The sequence below is a fragment of the Oratosquilla oratoria genome, chromosome 41 (genome assembly GCF_046742065.1).
Source record: "Oratosquilla oratoria isolate Oo_2021 chromosome 41, ASM4674206v1, whole genome shotgun sequence".
NCBI lineage: Eukaryota > Metazoa > Arthropoda > Malacostraca > Stomatopoda > Squillidae > Oratosquilla > Oratosquilla oratoria.
This window is the reverse complement of record NC_134817.1, coordinates 27344275-27370293: the sequence shown is the minus strand read 5'-3', so window position 1 is coordinate 27370293 and position 26019 is coordinate 27344275. Positions and strand designations below refer to the sequence as shown.

The 26019-nt window shown below is 37.3% G+C and overlaps 1 protein-coding gene across 2 annotated transcripts in view; it reads left to right on the top strand.

Moving 5' to 3' along the window:
* The first annotated feature begins 400 nt into the window (after positions 1-400).
* Positions 401-26019, top strand: part of LOC143021072 (two pore channel protein 1-like) — a 39510-nt gene continuing 13891 nt past the window's right edge. Inside the window, exons 1-8 of one of the 2 annotated variants that reach the window (XM_076178313.1) lie at positions 402-762; positions 7138-7325; positions 14914-15078; positions 16806-16934; positions 17873-18003; positions 18387-18569; positions 23212-23311; positions 24349-24529. In XM_076178313.1, the coding sequence (XP_076034428.1) occupies positions 672-762; positions 7138-7325; positions 14914-15078; positions 16806-16934; positions 17873-18003; positions 18387-18569; positions 23212-23311; positions 24349-24529 (1168 nt within the window). In that variant the 5' untranslated portion in view covers positions 402-671. Of the gene's footprint in view, positions 763-7137; positions 7326-14913; positions 15079-16805; positions 16935-17872; positions 18004-18386; positions 18570-23211; positions 23312-24348; positions 24530-26019 lie in introns of both variants that reach the window. The other variant, XM_076178314.1, reaches the window with a different exon arrangement.

Genomic DNA, 26019 nt, shown 5'->3' with positions numbered 1-26019 from the left:
GCTCAATAGCAGGAAACGAAGTGGGTGATGTAGCCCCTGCTAATATAGATCCGTACACCTTTGCGCCTGTCTGTCTACATATGCTATTATTTGCATCTGAGTTAGCCTTGATGATAATATAATTAACTAATTGTTGTAGGCGGGTGGGGAGCACCAGTGGTAAAATTTGGAGTGACACACTCCAAAGTCTTTGATGTGTTTGAAACCCTGTTCATATTGTTAAAGTAAAATTTAGCTCTTTCTTTATCGCCTTAATATTTTACTATTATGTCATACTTTGCAGCACTGTACAACTTATACGTCATATCTATTTTTCAATTATTTATGCATGAAGAATTATAGGTGTAAGACATGCATTATAATAATGTTTGTGTATATGACCAATTGCAAAAATTGTAAACAAAGATAGTAAACAGGCGCATGCGTAGAGGTGGCACTACGCAACCTTTTACCTATACCTGAATAATTTCGACCACATACATTCGTTTATATTGTGTTGCGACTGTTATCTTACAATGAAATGTCGAAAGCAACAAAGCAGTAGATTAGGAATTTATGAATCTATGATTTATTTTCATGACCTAAGGTAGAGTTTCAATAAATTATTTGACTAACAGTGCAGTGCCTCGACAGTTGCTTTGGTAAGGAAGAACAGACCTTGAACCGCCTACATGGCCACCCCAAATTCGCTTTCCACAGGGGGAGAATCATTTGCAAGTATATTTCTGGCCGATGAGACAGGATCAATTGCAGAAGATACTGGTAAGGATGCAAGTTTGAGTACTGATATATATTGGTGACTAAAATGTTTAAAAAGGAAATAACCTATACATGCCATGGTCATGCTTGCTGTTGTATTTACTTTACCATAGAAAGCTGTATAGTATAAGGATGAAAGCATACTAGACTAGTCGTATTGATGTGGTATGGAAAGATTCCTAGTACTTACTACAGTGTTATTGCCAGTATTTAACAAACATGTACTCAAAGTTCTGGCATCTGTTCAGAGGGCTAAGAAATCCTGGAGTGTCCACAAACACAAACAATTTCTTTGCCCCTCAGATGCAAAGTAGGGATTCATAAGCTATTGTGTAACAAGGACACCACAGAGAAGATTCCTCCCCCAACTTATTTTAAAGATAATTATCTCTATTGACCTGAACTTTTACTAAGCTTCTTTATCAATATTTTTCTGTACTATTTTCCCAGTATTAGTATACATTGAGGGGATTTCATTTTTTGTTTTTGAGAGATTTGTTCTTCTATCGAACTTACTATCAACAAAAAATTGTCACAAATGAAAAATTATGACCCAATGTTAGTATTGCATCTGCTGTGGTATACCATATTCCTCATAATTTTCTTATTATAGGTCAACTGACCTTATTAATTACATCAACTCATCTTGAATTAATATCTGCCAGTTTATGTTTTTTATTATATAAATTTTGTATGGCTGTATGTATATTCACCTTTGTCACCTATTGTTGACAGTCACAATGTAAACAATAATGGCAGAGGTGAGGAAGTCAGGTATTGAATGTGATATTAGAAATTGAATAGTGCTGATATTATTTCTGCAGCAATGTTGTATTGACAAAAAACATCATAGAAAGTTTTAAAAAACAAAAGAGTAGAAATATGTGCTTGCAAATTTTTCAGTGTTTACATGGGTTAGATTAGGTTGGGTTGAATAAGATGATTTACTTTTCACTTATGGATGTCAGAAATTGATATAGTTTTATTTAATCAATTCTGGTGAGGTAAAGAAATTGATGGGTTTTGAAAATGGATAGCTTTCCTGTCCATTGCACAGACCACCACATGGAGGTACCTGTCATTAGAGAAGATTGGTAGAGTATTTTAGAGAATTGCTGAATTTGGGGGTGATTAGGGAGGGATTAGTTCTGGCAATGGGAGGTGTTAGGAAGGTGGCTGATGGGAGAGGAAAATCAAAGGAAAGGATATGGTATGAAGAGCTTTGAAAGTGATGAAAATTGGTAAAACTCCTGGACTAGGTGGGTGTCATACAAATATTCTGACAAAAGGAGGAATGATTATGTATGTAATTAGCAATTGCCAAGCACAGAATCTGATTATGATTCCCTTCCTCTCCGAGACACACACATCACAAAACATGTTCCAGCATGTGAATCAACTAATTCACTGTCTGGATTGGGACAGAGCCAATCTAATTTATGAATCTGAATATTTCAAAGGGGCAAGGGTCTCAGGATATTATATATGGATTCATGTTCACTAACACCATCAATAAACATATTTCACGACCTCAAACCACATGATAAATCAGGTCATTAATGAGTAAGGGTAGCTGTCTTTGTACATTATCTAGTTTCTCCTCTTTGAAAGAGGGTGCTGTTTAAAAATAGCATCTCTCTCCCACTCTGTACTATTGAAGAGGACTGCAGTGAGCTTTTGAAATGTATAGACTTCCTATTTCAAGTCTATTCTTCTGTTCCAACTGTGGTGTCAGTTGTGATTTATAAATGTATTACTACATTTTTCATCAGTCACCCTGGCTGTTCAACTTATACATGGATGGGGTGGTGCAAGAGGTGAATGCAAGGGTAGTGGGTCAGGGATTGGAGATGGTTAAGGAAAATGGAGAAAAGTGGGAGGTGAGCCAGCTGTTGTTTGCGGACAACACTGCGCTTGTGGCAGGATCGGAGGAGGGATTGAGGAAGTTGGTGACAGAGTTTGGGAGAGTGTGTGATAGAAGGAAGCTGAAGATAAATGTTGGTAAAAGTAAGGTGATGAGATGTACAAGGGGTGAAAGTGGCAGTAATCTGGAAGTGAGCATTAAGGGAGAGCAACTGGAGGAAGTGGATAGTTTTAGATACTTGGGTGCAAATGTGGCAGGAAAAGGAGGAGTGAAGGTGGAGGTAGAATGTAGATTGAGAGAAGCAAGTAAATGCCTTGGTGGATTAAAAAGTGTAATGAGGAATAGAAATTTGGGAATGGATGCTAAGAGGAGACTGTATGAAGGAGTGATTTTGCCAACAACACTGTATGGAGCAGAAACATGGAACATAAGAGAGGAAGAGAGAAAGAACTTGAATGTGTTTGAGATGAAGTGTCTGAGAAGTATGATGGGGGTTACTAGGCTAGATAGGGTGAGAAATGAGGAGGTGAGGAGGAGAACAGGGGTGGAAAGGGAGCTGGGTGATAGGGTCAATGAAAGAGTATTAGGATGGTTTGGACACATGGAAAGAATGAGTGAAGAAAGACTAGTAAAGGAGGTATGGAAGGCAGATGTGGAGGGAGTGAACATGAAGGGACGTCCTAGGATGAGATGGATGGATGGGGTGAAGGGGGCTTTGGGGAAGAGGGGAATGTCTGTTGAGGAAGGACGGGAGAGGACAGAAGACAGGGGTGAATGGAGAATGGTTGTATATGGAAAATGTTGTGATGCATGAGGTGGAATGGACGGGGGAATGGGGGGTGAGGTAGTGTGTGTGAGCAAAAATTTTGACGCATCCCGAAGGGATTTCTCCCCGTCCTCTCCTTTATATGGGGGGACGGAGAGGGGGGGTCGCCGATTTAATGAAGCGGCCTTGCTGTGGATGTGCTGTGTCCTGTGACACTGCTTCTGACCCAGGGCAGTGGACAGGGTGCAGGGATGACCCGTCATCTAGGAGGTGCTAAGATGGGAGGGAGGGTGGAGGGGAGTGGAGTGTTTTCGGGGATGGAATGGGTGGGAATGATTTTATGCCTTTTCCTTTTTGGCTACCTCCCTGGTAAGGGGGAAAAAGCCTTGGTATATCTATGTATGTATACTGTATATATATATATATATATATATATATAATATATATATATATACATACATACATATATATATATATATACTGTATATATATATATATATATATATATATAATATATATATATATACATACATACATATACCAAAGGCTTTTTTCCCCTACTCGGGGGATAGCCAAAAAGAAAAAGGCATAGAAACCACTACCACCCATTCCATTTCCTATATATTCCACTCCCCTCCACCCTCCTCCCTCCCCCTCATCTTGGCACCTCCTGGATGACGGGTCATCCCTGCATCCTGTCCACTGCCCTGGGTCAGAAGCAGTGTCGCAAGACACAGCACATCCAAAGTAAGGCCGCTTCATAAATTCAGTGACCCCCCCTCTCTGTCCCCTCATTTAGAAAAGGAGAAGACGGGAAGAAATCCCTTCGGGCTGTGTCAAATTTTTTCTCACACATACTTCCTCACCCCCCAATCCCCACCCTCTCCCCCTCATGCATCACAGCATCATCTATACACAACCCCTCTCCATTCACCCCTATCTTCTGTCCTCTCCTGTCCTTCCTCCACAGACATTCCTCTCTTTTGTAATGCCCTTTCACCCCATCCATCCATCTCATCCTAGGACGCCCCCTCTTATTCACTCCTTCCAACTCTGCCTTCCACACTTCTTTTACTAATCTTTCTTCACGTATTCTTTCCATATGTCCAAACCATCCTAATACTCTTTCATCAACCCTATCTCCCAGTTCCCTTTCCACCCCTGTTCTCCTCACCTCCTCATTTCTCACGCTATCCAACCTAGTAAATCCTATCATACTTCTCAGACATTTCATCTTAAACACATTCAAACTCCTTCTCTCTTCCTTTCTCATGTTCCATGTTTCTGCCCTGTACAATGCTGTTGGCACAATCACTCCTTCATATAACCTCCTCTTAGCATCCATTCCCAGGTGTCTATTTCTCATTACACTTTTCAATCCACCAAGGCATTTACTCGCTTCTCTCAATCTACATTCTACCTCCACCCCCACTCCTCCCTTTCCTGCCACATTCGCACCCAAGTATCTAAAACTATCCACTTCCTCCAGTCTTTCACCCTTAATGCTCACTTCCAGCCTGCTGTCACTCTCTCCCCTTGTACATCTCATCACCTTACTTTTACCCACATTTATCTTCAGCTTCCTTCTTTCACACACCTCAAACTCTGTCACTAACATCCTCAATCCCTCCTCTGATCCTGCCACAAGCGCAGTGTCGTCAGCAAACAACAACTGGCTCACCTCCCACTTTTCTCCATTTTCTTTAATCATCTTCAACTCCTGACCCACTACCCTTGCATTCACCTCTCGCACCACCCATCCATGTAAAGATTGAACAGCCAGGGTGACATAACACACCCCTGATGAAGTCCCACCTTTACCTCAAACCATTCACTCTCCATTTCTAATCCTAATACAAGCTCTGCTACTCTTGTAAAAACTCTTGACAGTATATGTACAGTATATATATATATATATATATATATATATATATATATATATATATATATATATATATATATATATATATATATATATATATATATATACACACACACACACACACACACACACACATATATGAGGCATGTTTTTTAAAGTACTGTTTTGAAATAAAAATTAAATAAGTAGACTTTTCATTACAATTTTATTTTTACATGAAATCCTGTACTGTAATCTACTTTTCAACTTAATTATGGAATTATCTGATGGTGTTTAAGATTGTTTGTATTTGAAATGCCTCCTCCGATTGAGAATGCCGCCGACTGTGAAATACGCGCTGTGATTTGTTTTCTTACTGCTGAAGGCGTGAATGCGGCTGAAATTCATCGTCAGATCAGTAAAATGTATGGAGAAAACATTATGAGTGATGGGATGGTGCAGAAAGGGGTGAGAGCTTTTAAAGATGGCTGTACAAATGTGTATGATGAGGAACGAAGTGGACAACCTTCACTTATTCACTCGTTCCTCATCATGCACATTTGTACGGCCATCTTTAAAAGCTCTCACCCATTTCCGCACCATCCCATCACTCATGTTTTCTCCATACACTTCACTGATCTGACAATGAATTTCAGCCGCTTTCACACCTTTAGCAGTAAGAAAACAAATCATAGTGCGTATTTCACAGTTGGCGGCATTCTCAATCGGAGGAGGCATTTCAAACACTCACAAACAAACTTAAACATGGTCAGATGATAACATAATTATGTTGAAAAGTAGATTACAGTACAGGCTTTCATGTAAAAATAAAATTGTTACAAAAAGTCTACTTGTTTCATTTTTATTTCAAAACGGTACCTACTTGAAAACACGCCATATATATATATATATATATATATATATATATATATATATATATATATATATATATATATATATATATATATATATATATATATGTATATATATATATATATGTATGTATGTGTGTAAATGTACATATATTTTTTTGGGGGGGGGGCTGCAGGTTTTCCTGTAAACATTACTGGGTTAAAGAATACAGCTGTTTCTGCATTAATGATCTCAATGAGGCTTTCTGTTAATCTGATTTCAGACTTCTGGTTAGAATTCAACACTGAAAAACTGTTTCACTTTTTTGGCACAAGTCTCTCAGTGTTAAATTCTATGCAGAAGTCTGCAAAAAAACAAAACAAAAAAACTCAAAAGATCATTAATGCAGAAACAGCAATATTCTTCAACCATATATATATATATATATATATATATATATATATATATATATATATATATATATATATATATATATATATTATATATATATATATATATATATATATATACACACACACACACACACACATATACTAGCATACATAATGCATTAAATGTCACTTCAGACATTGTCATGGAATATTTATGCCCTCGGTTTTATGGAATGTAATTTTTTATTTGTTTAAAATCATACTCCATAAAATTGCATTCTTTACAATTTTTTATTTTTATTTTTTGTTTTACTGAATTTAGATTGTGATTTCATAAAGTAAAACTTCATGTAAGACATAAAGGAGAGCTACCTCTTTATAGTGTCAGCTAGAATGACATTTCATTTATGGATGTCACTGATATGACTCTTAGTAATGGGCAGCTAATGAAAGAAAAGCTGCACAGGTAATCTTCATATCTAGTTTGTGGTTTAGTATCAGTGAGAGGTTGAGCAGTTGCTCAACACAGAAACAAGCATGTGAATAGTAGAATAGAAAATGGAAAACCTACATAGAGTGTTCAAGTATTTTAATAATAATATGGTGATATCAAAGACTTTTGAACATTTTGATCTCTCAACAGTTATAGAAGGTGGATGTTTAAGTGACACCACTGGTGAGAATGATATTCCTAATGAGTATGGAAATACAAGTATTGAGTCTGATAGCATCAACTACAGAGAACTGCATGAAGCTGACCAAAATGTGCCACAGGATCAAGTTACTTCAAAATGGGAGATGAATTATCATGAGGCTTCCATATTTCTTGAGGTAAGAGTTGGGGATTATGTGTATTTACCTAGTTATATTATACATACCATTACCAAAATGTATATGTGTGTTTGTGTGTATGTATGTATGTGTGCATATATGATAAATTTGAGAATAAGAGACATTCCACAAGCATTGTTCCTTTCCTGTATAGTGAAGTTAAGTAAACACACACACACACACACACTTTCAACGAACGGACGGCTTGACGAACGCTCTGAAGAAAAGTGCAGATTGAGGATACCAACGCAAAGAGAAGTGCCTTTTTGTATTTGCAGGGGGGGGGGAATTGCTCGTGAGGTAGTGGGAAAGTAAGGAAAGAGGAGAGGGGGAGGGATTACTGGGGAAATGGAAGATAATGAGGATGTGGAGGACTTGGCCCAGGCAGACGGGCGGAAGATCAACATGAAACGACCACCGGATGACGAAATGGCAAATAAAAATGTAAAGATTAGAAGTATAGAGAGGAGAAATACAGTAGAAAGTGACGAGAATATGTTCCAGGGATTTAAAGAGGGTGGGGGGGACACAACCCCCCCCAGACTGATAAGACTAGAGGAGAGAGTTGATAAGGTGATCGAGGACTTGGAACGTAAGTTAGGTAATGTAGGCTCCATTCTACAAAGAATTGAAAGATTGGAACAACTAGAGAAGGCTAACAGAAACTTAACTGAAGAAGTAGAGGACCTAAAAAGACAGTTAGGAAATGTAAAGGAGGAGAATGAGAAATTGAAGAAGAATAGTAATGAAAACAGTGAGAAAATAGCTACAGAAGCTAAAAATTGGAGAATAACTCAAGAAGGGAATAAGGTTTCATTCACTGACATAGTCAAACAGCAATTGAAAGAACATAATGAAGACTCAGTTATTAAAGTGATGAGACAGAAGGAGAATATAGTAAGAGAATTAGCTGACAAAAAGAAATGTATAATTATATTAGGAATGGAAGAGAAACATAACCCAGATAGAACCGCAAGAATCAAGGAGGAAAATGAAAGGGTAAGCAGTTTATTAAAATTAGTCCAGGAAGATGAACCAGAAATTATAAAGGAAATTGAGGAAAAATTCAGACTCGGAAAATATAGTACAGATAAGACCAGACCAATTAAGATTAAATTCAGGTCACAAACAACGGCAGAGAAAATTCTATCCAAGACAGGGAAACTAGCAACAAATGATCAATATAAAAAGGTATGGATAAAAAGAGAAATGAATAAGGAGGAAAGAGAGGCAGAAAAGCAGAAAAGAATTGAAGCTAAGGCAAAAAACGAGAAAAGAACGGAGTCAGAGAAAGAGAGATTCTATTGGAGAGTAGTGAACATGAAAATAAAGCAGTTCGACATACTAAAGAAAAACATAAGGGAAACAGAGAACACAATGGAAGTGGCAGAAAACTAAGAGTGTCTTACACAAATATAGATGGATTGATAACAGGATTGAATGAACTGAATGATTATTTGAAAGAAAAAGAACCGGACATAATGGGAATTGTAGAAACAAAATTAAAAGGCCCACTACCACCCAAAAGTGTAGGACATGATACATACAATTATTGGATTAGAAACAGAGAGAAAAAACAAGGGGGTGGAGTTATGTTCCTGACAAAGAAGGATATAAACGTGAAAGGTGTCATATATGGAAAGAATACAGTAGAGATGATTATGATAGAAGTGGAAGACCGAGATAAGAAGAGCAGAAAATTTGTGATCAACTATGTGCCTCCGAAAACAGCCTCATGGGAGGAGAATGAACATAAAAGTATGTTAGAGGACACAAAGATAGCATTAACTAAGATAATGGAAGACGGAGGAAGAATAGTTATGATGGGCGACTTTAATTGCAAAGAAATCTGCTGGGAAGAAATGACAGTAAAGAGTGGTGATGACTCATGGGGAAATGCTCTACTTGAGATGATTACTGACCATTCAATGACACAATGGATACAAGAGAACACTAGGTATAGAAATGAAGAAGAACCATCGAGGCTAGACTTAATAATTACATCTGAACCTAGAATAGTGGACAAGATTGAATATAAAACACCAATAGGTAAAAGTGACCACATATTGATTGAACTGGAACTTAATGAAGAAAAATATATGAAAAGAAATGAACAATATAGAAAAGGAAGAATGATGTATGAAAAAACAAACTTTGATAAAATAAGAGAATTCTTCCAACAAGAAAACTGGGAAGAAATATACAAAGAAGAAACATCAGTGGAAGAGAAATGGAATATTTTGACAAAAATTTACAAAGAAGGAGTGGAAAAGTATGTCCCAAGACAAAAACAAGAAAAAGAATATGTAAAATGCTGGTACAACAAAAGTTGTAGGGAGTTAAAAGACAAAAGAGACAAAGCCTGGACCGGATGGAAAAAAGACAGAAGACCTGAAAAATGGAAAATATATACTGGTTATAGAAATGAATATGTACAAAAGTGCAGAGAGGAAAAAAGAAAATATGAAAAAGATGTTATAGAAAAGTGTAAAGATCAACCAAAACTATTCTACAGATTTGTAAACAATAAACTGAAAAACAAACAAGACTTGGAGAAATTAAGACAAGGGGGAGTTGAATACACTGAGGAAATGGAAATGGCAGAAATTATGAACAAACATTTTAAATCAGTGTTTACAAGGGAAAATATACAACCTGAAGAGATTGAGTGGAAGGAAAAAGTCCCCCCTATGGAAGAAATAGAAGTAACGAAGAATGAAATATTGACACACTTGGGTAATTTTGATGTCAGAAAATCGCATGGGCCAGATGAAATAGCAAACTGGATTCTGAAAGAATGTAGGAATGAACTGGCAGACAAAATACATAGCATAATAAGCAGTTCCTTAAAAGAAGGAAAAGTTCCAGAAGATTGGAAAAAAGCAAATATAGTACCTATATATAAAGGAGGAAATAAAGAAGAACCTACCAACTATAGACCAGTCTCTCTAACAAGTACAATAGCAAAAATATGTGAAAGAATTATCAAAAGTAGATGGGTAAAATACTTGGAAAAAAACAACGTACTAAATCCAAGGCAATTTGGATTCAGACAAGGACGATCATGCGTCACCAATTTAATATGTTTCTATTCAAGGCTAATAGATATAATACAAGAAAGAGATGGATGGGCTGATTGTGCATTTCTAGACCTAAAAAAAGCTTTTGACAAAGTACCACATAAGAAGTTGCTTAAGAAATTAGAATATGAAGGAGGAATACAAGGTAAATTGCTAAATTGGATGGAAGACTTTTTGCAAGAAAGAAAAATGCGAGTAGTGATAAGAGATCAGCACTCAAAATGGAATGAAGTAATAAGCGGTGTCCCGCAGGGAACAGTTCTGGCCCCAATAATGTTTGCTATATATATTAATGATATGGATGAAGGAATTGAAAGCTATATGAGCTTCTTTGCAGATGATGCAAAATTACTGAAAAGAGTGAAAACTGAAGAAGATTGTGAATCACTACAGAGAGATCTAAATAAAGTACAAGAATGGAGTAGGAAGTGGGAGATGGAGTTCAATACAAAAAAGTGTAGTATAATGGAATTTGGAAAAAGCAAAAACAGAATAACAGGATCATATAATTTGGGAGAAGAAGGAATAAAAAGAGTAGAAAATGAGAGGGACCTGGGAGTCATTGTTATGAATAATATGTCACCTGAGAAACATATAAATAAGATTTTTGGAGAAACTTATAATTTAATAAGAACAATCAAAGTGGCATTTACATACCTGGATGAAGAAATGGTGAGGAAAATCCTAGTCACCCTGATAAGACCAAGATTGGAATATGCAGCAACGATATGGTCACCAAGTACAAAAAAATGTATAAAAAAACTTGAAAGAATACAAAGAGCAATTACTAAACTGGCACCAACACTCTCAAAACTATCATATGAAGAGAGACTACAAAAACTTAAACTACAGACACTAGAGCAAAGAAGAGAGAGAGGAGATTTGATAGCTATTTACAGAATCATGAAAGGCATAGAAATTACTGATAGAGAGAATCTGATAAAATGGGATGACAGAAATACAAGAGGACACGGAAAGAAAATAAAAAAAGACAACTATAGAAGAGATTTGAAAAAGAACAGCTTTCCTCACAGAGCAATAGACAGTTGGAACAAGTTAGATGAGAAAGTGGTGTGTGCAAAAACAATACATGAATTTAAAAATAGTTTAGATAAAATGAGATATGAAGACGGGACCTCACGAGCATAGCTCCCCTTCCCGTAAAATACAACTAGGTAAATACAACTAGGTAAATACACTTCAACGAACGGACGGCATAGACGACGTTCTGAAGAAAAAGTGAAATTTCGTGGATAGCAAAGGAAGTACCTAGATTGTATTTGCAGGGTGGGGGTGAAATTGCTCGTGGTGTAGGGAAAGTAAGGAAAAAGGAGAAGGGGAGGGATTACTGAGGGAAATGGAAGGAAATGAGGAAGGTGAGGACTTGGCCCAGGCAGGCAGACGAAATCTAAACAAACGAGGGCCGGACCAATTTAGCGATGATGAAATGTCTAACAAAAATGTAAAGATTAGAAGTATAGATAAGAGCAATACAGTAGAAGATGAGAATATTTTCCAGGGATTTAAAGAGGGTGGGGGGACACAAACCCCCCCCGATTAACAAGACTAGAAGAGAAACTCAATAAGATGATCGAGCACTGGGAATTTAAGTTCGATCACGTTAACAACATTGTGCAGAGAGTTGAAAAATTGGAAGAACTAGAGAAGGCGAACAAAAACTTAACTAAGGAAATTGAAGAATTAAAAAAACAGTTAAAAGAAGTAAAAGAAGAGAATAAAGTCTTAAAGGAGAATAATAAGGAGAACAAGGAGGGTTGGAAAAAAATCCAAGAAAATAGCAAAGTTGCATTCACTGACATAATCAGACAGCAAATGAATGAACAAACTGAAGACTCAGTTATTAAAGTGATGAGACAGAAGGAGAATATAGTAAGAGACTTAGCAGACAGAAAGAAATGTATAATTATATTAGGAATGGAAGAGAAACATAACCCAGATAGAACCACAAGAATCAAAGAGGAAAATGAAAAAGTAAGAAATTTACTAGAATTAGTTCAGGAAGATGAACCAGAAATAATGAAACAAATCGAAGAGAAATTCAGGCTAGGGAAATATAGTACAGACAAGACCAGACCAATTAAGATTAAATTCAGGTCACAAACTACGGCTGAGAATATCTTATCCAAAACAGGGAAACTAGCAACAAGTGAACAATATAAAAAGGTATGGATAAAAAGGGAAATGAATAAAATAGAAGTAACAAAGAATGAAATATTAACACACTTGAGTAATCTTGATGTCAGAAAATCGCATGGACCAGATGAAATAGCAAACTGGATACTGAAAGAATGCAGGAATGAACTGGCAGACAAAATACATAGCATACTAAACAGTTCCTTGAAAGAAGGAAAAGTTCCAGAAGATTGGAAAAAAGCAAATATAGTACCTATATATAAATGAGGAAATAAAGAAGAACCTACCAACTATAGACCAGTCTCTCTAACAAGTACAATAGCAAAAATTTGTGAAAGAATTATCAAAAGTAGATGGGTAAAATATTTAGAAAAAAACAGTGTTAAATCCAAGGCAATTTGGATTCAGACAAGGACAATCATGCGTCACCAATTTAATATGTTTCTATTCAGGGCTAATAGATATAATACAGTCGTACCTCGTTACTCGACCATAATCCGTTCTGAGGTGGTGGTCGAGCACTGATTTGTTCGAACACCGAAACCAATTTTCCCCTTATCACTGTCTTTAATTTGACCCATTATTAATGTCTAGAGCAACACAAAAAAGTTTAAATCTGGGAATAAAAAATCGAACAAACTGCGTACGTCTTACTCCGCTGGCGGTCTGAGTCGAACTGACGCTTACCCGCTGTTCGAGCTAGTCGAGTACCGAAAATCTGTTCGAGGTCCGATGCATTTTCTACTCGAATTTTTTGGTCGAGCACCGATTTGGTCGAGTATAGAGGCGGTCGAGTACCGAGGTACGACTGTACAAGAAAGAGATGGATGGGCGGACTGTGCATTTCTAGACCTAAAGAAAGCTTTTGACAAAGTACCACATAAGAAGTTGCTTAAGAAATTAGAAACTGAAGGAGGAATACAGGGCAAACTACTAAATTGGATGGAAGACTTTTTGCAAGAAAGAAAAATGAGAGTAGTGATAAGAAACCAGCACTCAAAATGGGATGAAGTACTAAGCGGTGTTCCGCAGGGACAGTTCTGGCCCCAATAATGTTTGCTATAAACTACTGAAAAGAGTGAAAATTGAAGAAGATTGTGAATCACTACAGAGAGATCTAAATAAAGTACAGGAATGGAGTAGGAAGTGGGAGATGGAGTTCAATACAAAAAAGTGTAGTATAATGGAATTTGGAAAAAACAAAAACAGAACAACAGGAGCATATAAATTGGGAGAAGGAATAAAAAAAGTAGAAAATGAGAAGGACCTGGGAGTCATTGTTATGAATAATATGTCACCTGAGAAACATATAAATAAGATTTTTGGAGAAACTTGTAATTTAATAAGAACAATCAAAGTTGCATTTACATACCTGGATGAAGAAATGGTGAAGAAAATCCTAATCACCCTGATAAGACCAAGATTGGAATATGCAGCAACGATATGGTCACCAAGTACAAAAAAATGTATAAAAAAACTTGAAAGAATACAAAGAGCAATTACAAAACTGGCACCAACACTCTCAAAACTATCATATGAAGAGAGACTAGAAAAACTTGAACTACAGACACTAGAGCAAAGAAGAGAGAGAGGAGATTTGATAGCTATTTACAGAATCATGAAAGGCATAGAAATTACTGATAGAGAGAATCTGATAAAATGGGATGACAGAAATACAAGAGGACACGGAAAGAAAATAAAAAAAGACAGCTATAGAAGAGATTTGAAAAAGAACAGTTTTCCTCACAGAGTAATAGACAGTTGGAACAAGTTAGATGAGAAAGTGGTGTGTGCAAAAACAATACATGAATTTAAAAATAGTTTAGATAAAATGAGATATGAAGACGGGACCCCACGAGCATAGCTCCCCTTCCCGTAAAATACAACTAGGTAAATACACATACACAAAAAAAAGAAAGAAACAGAAATGATTGATAAAAGCTTTCAGACAGTACACAACAGAGATGAAGAGTTTGAAAGAGAAAAGAATAGAAAGAGTGTAAACATTATGAATGACATAATAGTGAGAATGGTAGAAGTGCCTAGATTGTTAGAAAGATTGGAAGCAAGGAAGGCCTTAGGACCTAATGAGATATATTAGACACTGAAAGAATGCTGAGAGAAGTGAAAGGTTGGGAGATGATACTTTCCGACATCCAATTTACAGGAACATCACATGCAGTAACCCATCATTGGTTCCACTATAAGTTTTGCGTGTGATAAGGACTGTAAAGTTTTCAAGCATAAAGTTGGAAAAATTACATGATAAAATAAATGTCATCCCAATTATCATTTTGTCATTTTCATAATTTTTTTTTTTTATTATTCTTTCATTGACCTTTCTCTAATTCAAGGAAGGTGAAAACAATGATAAATTTAACTCGCATCCACGAGACCGTAATGCCTTGCCAGCCTACTTGGTGGTTCATAACCATTGGTTCTACACCCTCGATCTGGCTGCTTCCCTTCTTCTCATGGGCCTGGCATTGATTGAACCGCCAGCTGTGCCCATGTTTCAGGTAAGGTTATGTAAGCAAGAAGTGAATTTAATGTGAAAGTTTGTATAATTTTAGGATTGTTTAATTGATTAACCTCTTTAATATGTGTCAAATGCGCATGTGCAGCATCGGATGCCTAATGTACAATGATGCATCACAAAATACGCCTTATAAAATATAAAGTCACTGCTGAATAACTCATTCTCTTTCACTCAGAGTAATAGTAAACACAGGATATGCAATCAAGCCAGTTCACAGAGTTCAGTGGTCACACACCAATGCCAGCATCCTCATATACCAACATGTGCCTCATGATGCCTACATAGGTGTCATTATATGGAGGAGGTTGATTCTTTGTTTTGTTATACTTGTACCATTAAACCCTTTTCTTTCTAGCAGGGAGGTGGCCAAGTCAAATTGTACTCCCACCGTACACCCATCCCACACTGATCTAAAAACATCCCCTCTTAGCACCTCATAGATGAAGGGTCATCCTTATCCCCTGGCACACTGCTTGGGTCAAAGACAATGCAGCAAAACACAGCACTGCTACAAGAGGGCCCAACAGACACAGCTGGTTTATTCCCACTGCTTCATTATATGGCAACTTTCCTCCCTCCTCATCCGTTGGAAAAATTTACAGAGCAAATATGACCATCCTTTGAAAGTCTCATTTCTTCATCTATTTCTAGCCACTTTCCATTCACTCCTATCTTTTGCACTCTTCCTTGTTCAAACCCTCTTGCATCTGATGCCCCTGTCACCCTGTCTATCCATCTCACTCATGGTCTATGGATATAAGCACATGACATACTCTGTTAAAATATATGATAGTATGGTTATACCAGAGAAATGGAAATAAGGGGTGATTATGGAAATACCAAAGAAAGGTGATTGAAGAGAAGGTGGGAATTATAGAGGCATTACCCACTGTGTCTGAACTGTTCTGTCTGTTTTTTTTTTTTTTTTACCTATAAACTTTAGTAAGAGCAGTTTTAGTGGGCCAGCACATATATTACATAATCTTTGTTCCAAAGATAAGGAGTTTTTACATAAAGCTGAATTGAAGATATCAGCCATTGTTGATGGGACAATGAGGGAGGCTGTATAAATGAAGTGGCTGGCCCTGCTGTGGATGTGCTGTATCTCTACATTGCTTCTGACCCAGGCAGTGGGTGGGGGACAGTGATGACCCTTCATTCATGAGGACTAAAATAGAAGGGAAATGAATGATGTGTGGGAGTTGGGTTGGGAGAGTGTGCATACCTTAGCTGTCTATTTCCCTGATAAGGGGGAAGAAGCCTATTGGTATATAGATAAGACACGTGTAAGAATAGATAAACAAAAGTAACTTAACTTGAGGCAGGAGAATTTTGGCTTAAGTTCCCCTTTATTCATGGCAAAATTTCAAATCACTCACATTCCAAAATGTTATCCCAAATAAAATGTTTTTTGGTTGTCTGCTACCATGTATAGTTTTACTTCCTTGAGTGTATAGTAACATATTCTGCAGGGGATTGATATATATGTATGTCTGTGTGTGTATATACTGTATACATATGTATATATATATATATATTTATATATATATATATATGTATGTATGTATGTATATATGTTTTATCCCTTTCTCCATTTTTTCCCCTCTAGTAATAAAGTGAAAAATCAAATTTGACTTATAAAGGGTGCACTGTATATATATACAACATAGCTGATAATATTAATGTTTGAAAATGTCTTGCTTGCAGCATGTGCCAGTTGGGGTTCATGGATCTATTGAGCTCTTTGGACTTGCCATTTTGGGTATTTCCATCCTGATGCAGCTTCGTTGGCTGGGTTGGAGAACATTCATCAGACACAAGAGATCAGTTGTCAAGGTAGGGTAAAAGTGAGTGCAATTCAGTATCAGACAAGTGTGTGGTGGAGTGGAGGGAAATGTCTTTGAGGATAATGTGGGTAAAGGTGAAACTGGGATGGGAGATATGGTTTTTTATGAATGCATGAGCTACGATGAGAGGGAGGAAAGGGGGTGGGATGGGTGGGAGTAGGTGTGTGCCATTTGACTTGGCTACCTCCCTTATAAGGGGGAAAATCCCATTGGTATATAGATGAGGTCCTGGTAGTGAGAGAATTGAAAAAGAAAGGGAGGCTTTTTGGATCAGTTTAAATGAGTGAGGAATGTAAATATAGTGGTGTTGAGGGATCTCAATGCAGGGAGGAGCTGTAGGAGATGAGCCAATAGATGGAATAGTAGGAAGATTTGGTGAGTCAAGTAAGAATTGTAGCAGAGAGATGATGTTGAAAATAAGTTTGGAAAGGGAGCTGGTGATGGTGAATAAGAAGAGAGTGAAACATAAGTATATGTTCAGGATACCTTCTTACCTCTGGGTGAAGGATAAGGTGAAATGTGTTGTTCAGTGGATATTGCCATATCTGGACAACAATATTTCTTCCTTAAGTGAATTGGGCTAATCCATTGGCTGTTGTTGGTTACTTGGGGGCTGTGAAACTCCTACAAGAGATATCTGGGTTAATGGATTGATTGATTTACTAGTGTGGCCTCAGATTGGTTGAGGTCGCTACAGGAAGGTGCTCTCTATCAATCCAACAAATTAATGGAAACATTGAGTAATTTAGAGCAGTTACCTTTTAATTTTGTTTTTTGTACAAGTTCATGTGTATTCATGGTTATGGCTGTCTTTTTCCTTACATGTTTTTTGTTTGATATGCAAATGAGTATTAGTTATGTTCACATGTTGAAAGACAGAAGTTCATGCAGTTTTTATTTTATGATCAAAATTGTTCTTATTTTCAGACATCAACATGGATAATCATGTTGATGGAGGCAATAGTGGTATTAGTTCGCAATACAACCCATTTTCGGATTACCCGAGCAATTAGACCCATTTTCTTGGTTGACAGTAGATACCTTGGAGGAGTCAGAAGGTAATAGCAATGTGCTTATTAATCCAATTATTCAGTGACATCAGTGACCATCACCAGCCTGAAAGTGTTAATTTTATCCAAAACATTTAGTATAGTTTTCTTGATATGATTGACTCATAAATAATCATAAAAAAAATTCACAGAATTCATATGAGTACCCAGTAAATGCATGATTTAATCTATATTATGAATACCCCTAGCATATATTGCTTTTTTGATACTCATTGTAAAGTATAAAGCTACTGTGACTCTTACACAAATAATGCTATTCATTTTAGCATTGTACATGAATTTATATAATGTTTATATCATACAGTTTTCTCTCATTACACTTGAAAATATTAATGCACAAATGCATTACACTAGTGTTTTCTTATTTTCAGATTCTTAAGGCAGATTTTTCAGTCAATACCTCCTATTTTGGAGGTTCTGGGTCTTCTTCTTTTTTTTCTCATCATATTTGCCACCCTTGGCTTTTACTTGTTTAGTCCAGACACGAAGAACCCATATTTCACCTCGTTTTCTCAAGGCTTTGTGTCCTTATATGTCCTCCTTACAACAGCTAAGTGAGTCAAGTTATTATTGTAGTTCATTTGAATTATGACACAGATGTTATTGTATAAATAAAAGTTCTTTATTGACTTTGATATGAGGCATTCAGAATCATAACTTATCATTCTCGACACTAGCTGGTATGGCATTTTATGTGTCACTTTAACTGAATCCTCCTTCAACTTAGGAAAGGTGCAGAGTCTGGTTGTGGAATTTCATGTAAGGGTAAGTTTTATGTTTACAATTGTGTGTGCAGCCATAGTGATCACCACTGCCTTTGCAACTAATAATGATCATTTGTAGTTTTATTGTTTCTCTGTTAATCCAGAAAAGAAAAGCCTGAGTAAGGGGAAATGATTGACACAAACAGGAGAAAAATACTGTTTCTGATCTTTCAAACTACTATACCATTTAAACAATCATTGCATATCTCAGAGTTTGAATTTGTTTAATTATTAATGTCTGCATTTTGAAGTACTTTTGTTTTATTTATTTAATTATTTTAATTTTTTCATAACATTAGGCTCAGCTTATCCCAAAGATAAGCAATAACAGTGCCACAGCCACCTCAAAAAATCTTGGGACTTACCCGAATTATTAGCATGGAAAATGTGTACTAAGTTATTTTTCATTTCTCCCTGTATATTTTCATAACATAACACTCCTAATATTTGGTCATGTCCCTGGCTTTAATCACCAAGCTGAGAAATATAGGCATGCTGTGGGTGAGGTTGATGAAGTAATCCAGAGAAGGGGTTGATACAGGCAAGGTCATCATATCAAGACAACAGGGTAGGACTCATAGTAAAAGATTTAAATTGGACAAATTTAGGTTTAACAAGGGAACAGGTAAAAACTGGTTTACCAACAGTGATTAACAAATTGACCAAACTTAGTAACTATGTGGTGAAGGCTACACTTGGTTGATTTAAGAGATTAGGTAACTATGAATAGGGATGACAGATGATAAGGAAAATGGAACTACGTAGTGTAGGCCATAGGCTCTCTTGCAGTCTCCTCCATTTTTTATGTTATAACTTAGTACATGTTTTCCATGCTAATAACTTGGTTTAGTTCCCAAGGTTTTTTGTTGTGTATGTATATATCATAGTCTAACATAGAGTAATCTTTCAGTAGATTATCCAGGCTGACCCTCAAAATTTATACTGATTGGCTTCCTACCCAGCATGATTTACTGAAATGCATGGCTTTTTTAAATAAGCCATTTTGTTGCCATAGTTGAATAACACTCATCTGGTCAGCCATTACCAATAAAGTCAGGAGACAGGGAGGGAGGGTTACCATGTAAGCAAAGCGGACCAGTTGTGGATGCACTGTGTTTTGTTGCATTGCTTCTGACCCAGGCAGTGGGCAGGAGTCAGAGATGACCCTTTATCCACAAGGAGTTAAGATGAGAGGGAAACAAGGTGGAGGACAGGAGTCTAATGGGTGAGAGTGGATGTATGCCATGACTTGGCTACCTCCCTTATAAGAGGGAAGAAGCCTTGGTGTATAGACAGACGTTGAAATAAACACCATATGAGGATGGGGCCTGTATTAGTATGATGTTTCTTTTGTTACAGCTTTTCCAAGTACATAGTTGTAATACACATGACTGAGATTAACCTCTTCAATACGTGTCAAATATTCACGTGCACATTAGCTGCCTGACGTACAATGATGCATCACAATACACGCAATATAGAATATAAAGTTACAGCTGTTACCTGTATACTTGTTCTCATTCACCCAGAATGTTTGTAACCACTGAAAAACTGATCAAGCCTGTTCAAAGAATAAGAGAGTCACTCAGCTACAACCACGAAATAAATATAATCAGGAAACCGACGCTTGCATCCTCACATACTCACTCGCACCACATGACTCCCACATAGGTGTCATCATATTCAAGGAGTTAAATAAAAAGGAATAGGGGGAGAGAGGGAGGGTGTCACTGAATACTAGGAAAGGAGAAGGTAGGCCAAATATCTAAGAACAGGAAAGTTTAAGGATAAGATGGAACAATTGACTGGGTGAGGAACAAAAGGAGGAAGAAAATAAGAAAGGTGAGCAATTGTCTACAAACGATGGACAACAACCTAACCTCTTCAGTATCACGATGCCTACATAGGTGTCATGAGGTGTGAGTGGGCATCGATGTCTTGATTATATATATATTTTTTGTAGTTGTACATGAGTTACCCCTGGATTCTGTGAACTGATTTGATCATGTTTTCTGTGTTTATTATTACTCAGAGTAAAAAAGAATGGGTAATACAGCAGTGACTTTATATTTTATAATGTAAGTAGTGTGATGCATCATACATATAGCAGCTGATGTTGCGCATGAGAATTTGACTCATATTGAAACTAGGGATAACTTGAAATTTTGTGGCAATGGGTATTAAAGGAATCAGGTGGGGTGAGATATTGAACATACCCCTATTTTGTTTAAGAGTGTTGGTTCTTTGTATGATGGCTACTTCCAAACATTTTCTATGGATCTTGTCAGGCTCACATACCAGAAATTCTGTATTCTCCCAGTCCATCAGGTGGTTGCTTCTGTTCCTGTGTGCAACACACGCATTGGTGGTGACATCATGGTGGACATCATATCAGTGTTCTTTGATCTGGGTTTTTAGATCATGTGATGTTTCCCCAATGTAGGATTTTTCATATCCTGAGCACAGAATCTGATAAACACCAGCATTCTTCTGATGGACCAGGAGAATGCAGAACTTCTGGTATGTGACCCCGACAAGATCCACAGAAAATGTTTGGAAGTAGCCATCATATAAGGAACCAACACTTTTGAACAAAATAGGGATATGTTCAATATCCCACCCCACCTAATTCCTTTAATACCCATTGCCCACAAAATTTGTATCTATCCCTAGTTGCCTTCCAAACTCCCCTTTTACCTCCCAAGGTCATTGTCCACCCTTAGTAGACAATTGTTCACCCTTCTTATTTTCTTCTTCCTGTTCCTCAGTTGTGAACTAATGTCCTTCACCCAATCAATTGTTCCATCTTATCCTTAACCTTTCCTGTTCCCAGACATTTGGTCCACCTTAAACATTCCCATTATTCAATGACACCCCCTCCCTCTCTCCCTCCCTCCCTCCCCCCCCTGTTCCCCCCATTCCTCTTATTCAATCTCAATCATGTGTATTATGACTATGTACTTGAAAAAGCTGTAACAAGCGAAACGTTGTACTAATAAAGGATCCATCCTCACATGGTGTTTATTTTAATAGACTTGACGGCAACTGCCACTTTCATACATATAGATAGATTAGAACATAGGAATGGGACATCTTCATCTCTTCCATTTCCATCATATCTGTTCCTTTAACTCCTTCCCACTTCATTCATGTAAAGAATGCACTTCATCAGCAGCAACACTGCCAGTAGCAAGCAAGGGTTTTAGTCAGCAGAAGGAAACTAATCACAGACTATCTATCAGTAAAAGGCTTCTTCCCCTTACAAGAGAGGTACTAGCCAAGACATGCACCCACCCCCACCCATCAGTCATTTTCCTTTTATCTTAGTTCCTTGTGGATGAACATTCATCCCTGTCCCCAATCCACTGCCAGGGTCAGAAGCCATCAGCAAGACACTATATAGATAAATAGAATAGAAAAAAGAGAGAAATAAACTTTCTGGTTTCCATAAATAAATTCCAAGTCTCTATCCCATATAGTATCATTGGTACCTAACCATTTATACAGTCTTCTCTTTGCATTCATCCCCAGGTTTTTCTCATGACATTTAATCCCTTGCAGAGATTTACTTGTTTCCCTTACTCTATGATTTGCATCTACCTTGACTCCTCTGTTCCCAGCTACATATGACCCTAGATACTTAAAGCTCTTCATTTCCTCCAGCTATTCCTTGAAGACACCTCAGTCTCACTACCACCTTCTCCCTTTATACATCTCATCACCTACATTTACTTTCAGCTTTCTTCTCTCACATACCCTCCCAAACACCACCATTAGTGTCATCCACAAATAACAACTGATTCACCTTCCACTTCCCTCCACTTTCACTTACCAATTCCAAACCTCCACCCAACACCTTCACATTTATCTCTTGTACCAATCTGTGTACATGTGGAACAAGTATAGTGACAATACACAACCCATGCACAGCCCCAGTTTCACCTCAAACCATCTCCACTCTATTTCTTACCCTAGCACAAGCTCTACTACTCGTATAATTTTTTTTAACTGTCCTCAACAGCTCTATACCATACATTTACATCTCATCCCACAGCAACTTCCTGTCAACCCTGTCATATCCCTTTTCAAAATCCATAAAAACACAGAAGACATCCATATCTTTTTTCTAAACACTTCTTTTATAGTTGCCTTACTACAGAAATTTTATCAATGCACCCTCTTATATTTCACAAAGAAATAAAACAGAGATCAGTTATTCAAAGGAAATTTTAATGCATAGAGGTTAGTGACAAATTTGCGTTGAGTTTTTGTCAGTTTATACATACTTTGACTCAGGCACCACCCTTACAAGAGAAGAGGCCATTAGTAAATACATACATTTATTTTTGGCACTTCAGGTTGTGATTCTGAATTCCCTATATAAAATCAACTAATCATGGTATTCTGTCATTGTTATTCTTGTTGGTTACAGCTACCCTGATGTCATGATGCCTGCATATGCCAAAAACCGATGGAGTGCTGCTTTTTTCATTGCATTCCTGGCCATCAATCTGTATTTCATAATGAATCTGGTATGTTGTATTAAATCTTCAATGTTTTTTTTTTTTTTTCAATTATGTTATTAATAATGATAATAACTATAGTTAAAGTTATTGCCTCAAATTTCACTAACTGAAACCCATCCCTCAGTGACTGGCAGTGGTCTACAGGTTCTCCCACAGATCTCTGTGAAGAAACAATGGACTGTTGTATTGGTGTGGGACTGTTCATCTCAGGAATTTGTCGTTGTTTTTTGGTAAATTACTTGGGTGATGGCTATGTCTCACCATGAGTGAACTTCCTTGTCCCACCAGTAATTCAGTAGCTTTGCCTTACTTCATGTCAGTGATGGAATGCCAGCCCATTTCATCACAATGACTTTACTAAAAGACATAATTTCCACTTTAATTTGGGATCATTATGATATGAAAAAAATCTGTTAGACACAAAACTGCAGAATTTTTTTTAACACCTTCAATACTAAGTAGTACCAAAGAAATCAATAAAATAGCCTGGTGGCAACCAGAATGAAAATAAAACCACCATACAACCAAAAAGATTATTGAGACAGATATCCACAATAATTACAAGAAAATAGCTAATAAACTTAGTGGGAAGAGAAAGCAGAGAATCCCAAAACAATATATTGTCCAGGATGATAATGATGATGATGATGATAACAATAATAATGATGATGATGATAATGGTTGATAATAATAATAATAATAATAATAGTAATAATAATAATAAATAAATAGGTAAAAATAGATAAAATAAATGTACAGTGGATCCCCCCCAGGAGCAATTTTATCATTTGCATTCTGTTTAGTTCAATTATGAAGGGTGTATCTAGCCACAGATTTCCCACAGTAGTGACCCCTGCCCCCTTTTTTCCAATCCTCCTATCTCTCTCTTTGTGTATGAGAGGACTAGGATGGATTCACTTTGCAGAGTACTTTTTGAAGGAGGGAATATGTTTTAGTTTGCTTACAAAAATTGTAATAGAGTTCATGATTTATTTCATGATAAAAGATATCTTCATTTGAAATATTCATCTCTCCATGGACAGATGCTTGCTGTCATATTTGTAGTCTTCAGCAACATTGAGAAGGATAAGTTTCGCAAGCTACTTCTCCATAAACGTCATGCATGCCAGTATGCATTCCGACTTCTTGTTACTCGTTCACAACCAAACAGGATTACTTTTAGGCACTTTGAAGGGCTTATGAAGTTTTTTAAACCTAAAGCAGGTAAGTGTTAATTGAGCCTTTAATCATGAAGATATAATCATGTAATATGGGGGATTTCATTAAACATGGGAAAGTACTGAAAGCATTGAGATATACTTTTGTAAATGTAAGAAACCAGGATAACCAAAATTGAGGCTGTCACCCCCTGCTATAGGTGAGCTGTGTCTTGCTGCACTGCTTCTGACCTGGACAGTAGTAGTATCGTATGGCTTTCTTACACCTCCAACTTTGTATTTGCTAGCCAGTCTATGAATGTTTGATTTGCTTCGTAGATAGTCTGGTAACCCCCAGGCACTGCTGTGATTGGGCAGTGCAGTATGAGATGGTCTGTATCTTGGGGTGAGTTATGACAAGATGGGCACATTGGGGAGTCATTGTAGCTCCAGCGATGCAGGTTAACGGCTGTTCTGCCTTGTTGTGATATCAGCCTGTTGGCTTGTGTCCATTCTCTTCTGGTTAGGTTGGAAAATCCAGGTAGTATTTCGGTTGGGTCTGTTACTAAGTTCCCAGTGGGTAGTTTCCTTGTCCATTCTTCTTGCCAGGCTTTTAGGTTGAAATTTTTGTTTTTTGTTTTAAAGAAAGGTTTTCTTGATTTTAGCCTCGTTGTTACTGGGGCCTCCTCCATTATTTGTTTGAGGGGTATATCTGCTGGAAGGTTGTCCTTGCGTTGGTGTTGTTTTTGTATGGCATCCTCGTGTCGTATATTTGGTGGTGCTATGCCACTCATAGCACCAGAGGACAAAGATGGCCCTTTTTCCACAAGAAGCTAAGATAAAAGGGAGACAAATGGGTGGGAGGTGGGCACATGCCTTGACTGGCTATCACCCTTATAAGGGGGAAGAAGCCTTTTGGTATATAGATATCAATCAGTCAATCCATTGCCTCTGATCTCTTTTGCAGAAGACCTGTGGCTTTCAGGTAACCAGCATCAGCCTCCAGGTGTGTCCACAGGTCACCCAGGGAAGATATATTGTGTTGTTGTCTAGTAATATGAAGTGTTATGTGTCCTCTGTGTGGTGGTTGTATTTGGTGAACTTAGAATCTGTGGCCTGGACTATTCTGTGTTGGTATTGTTTTAATGCTGGATGGTGTCCTGAGTACAGACATGCAAGTACAGTTCTTGTAAGGCATGGGAGGGCTTTTTCTATGAGGCTTATGTCTTTGGGTTGTTGGAGTATTGAATATGGTGGTCTGTCTTGAAGAGCTTGTTTAAAGATCTGAGTGTGTATGTATTTACCTAGTTGTATTTTGCGGGAGAAGAGCTATGCTTGTAGTGACCCGCAGTTGTATCTTTCCTCATCCAGTCCTGTATAGTTTTAGCACTCACTGTTTTCTCTTTCAATTTATCCCATGTATCTATTACTCTGTGTGGAAAGCTGTTCTTTTTCAGATCTCTTCTGTAACTGTCCTTCTTAAGTTTCTTCTCGTGTCCTCTTGTGTTTCTTCTGTCCCATTTAAGTAGATCATCCCTATCAAGGATTTCCATCCCT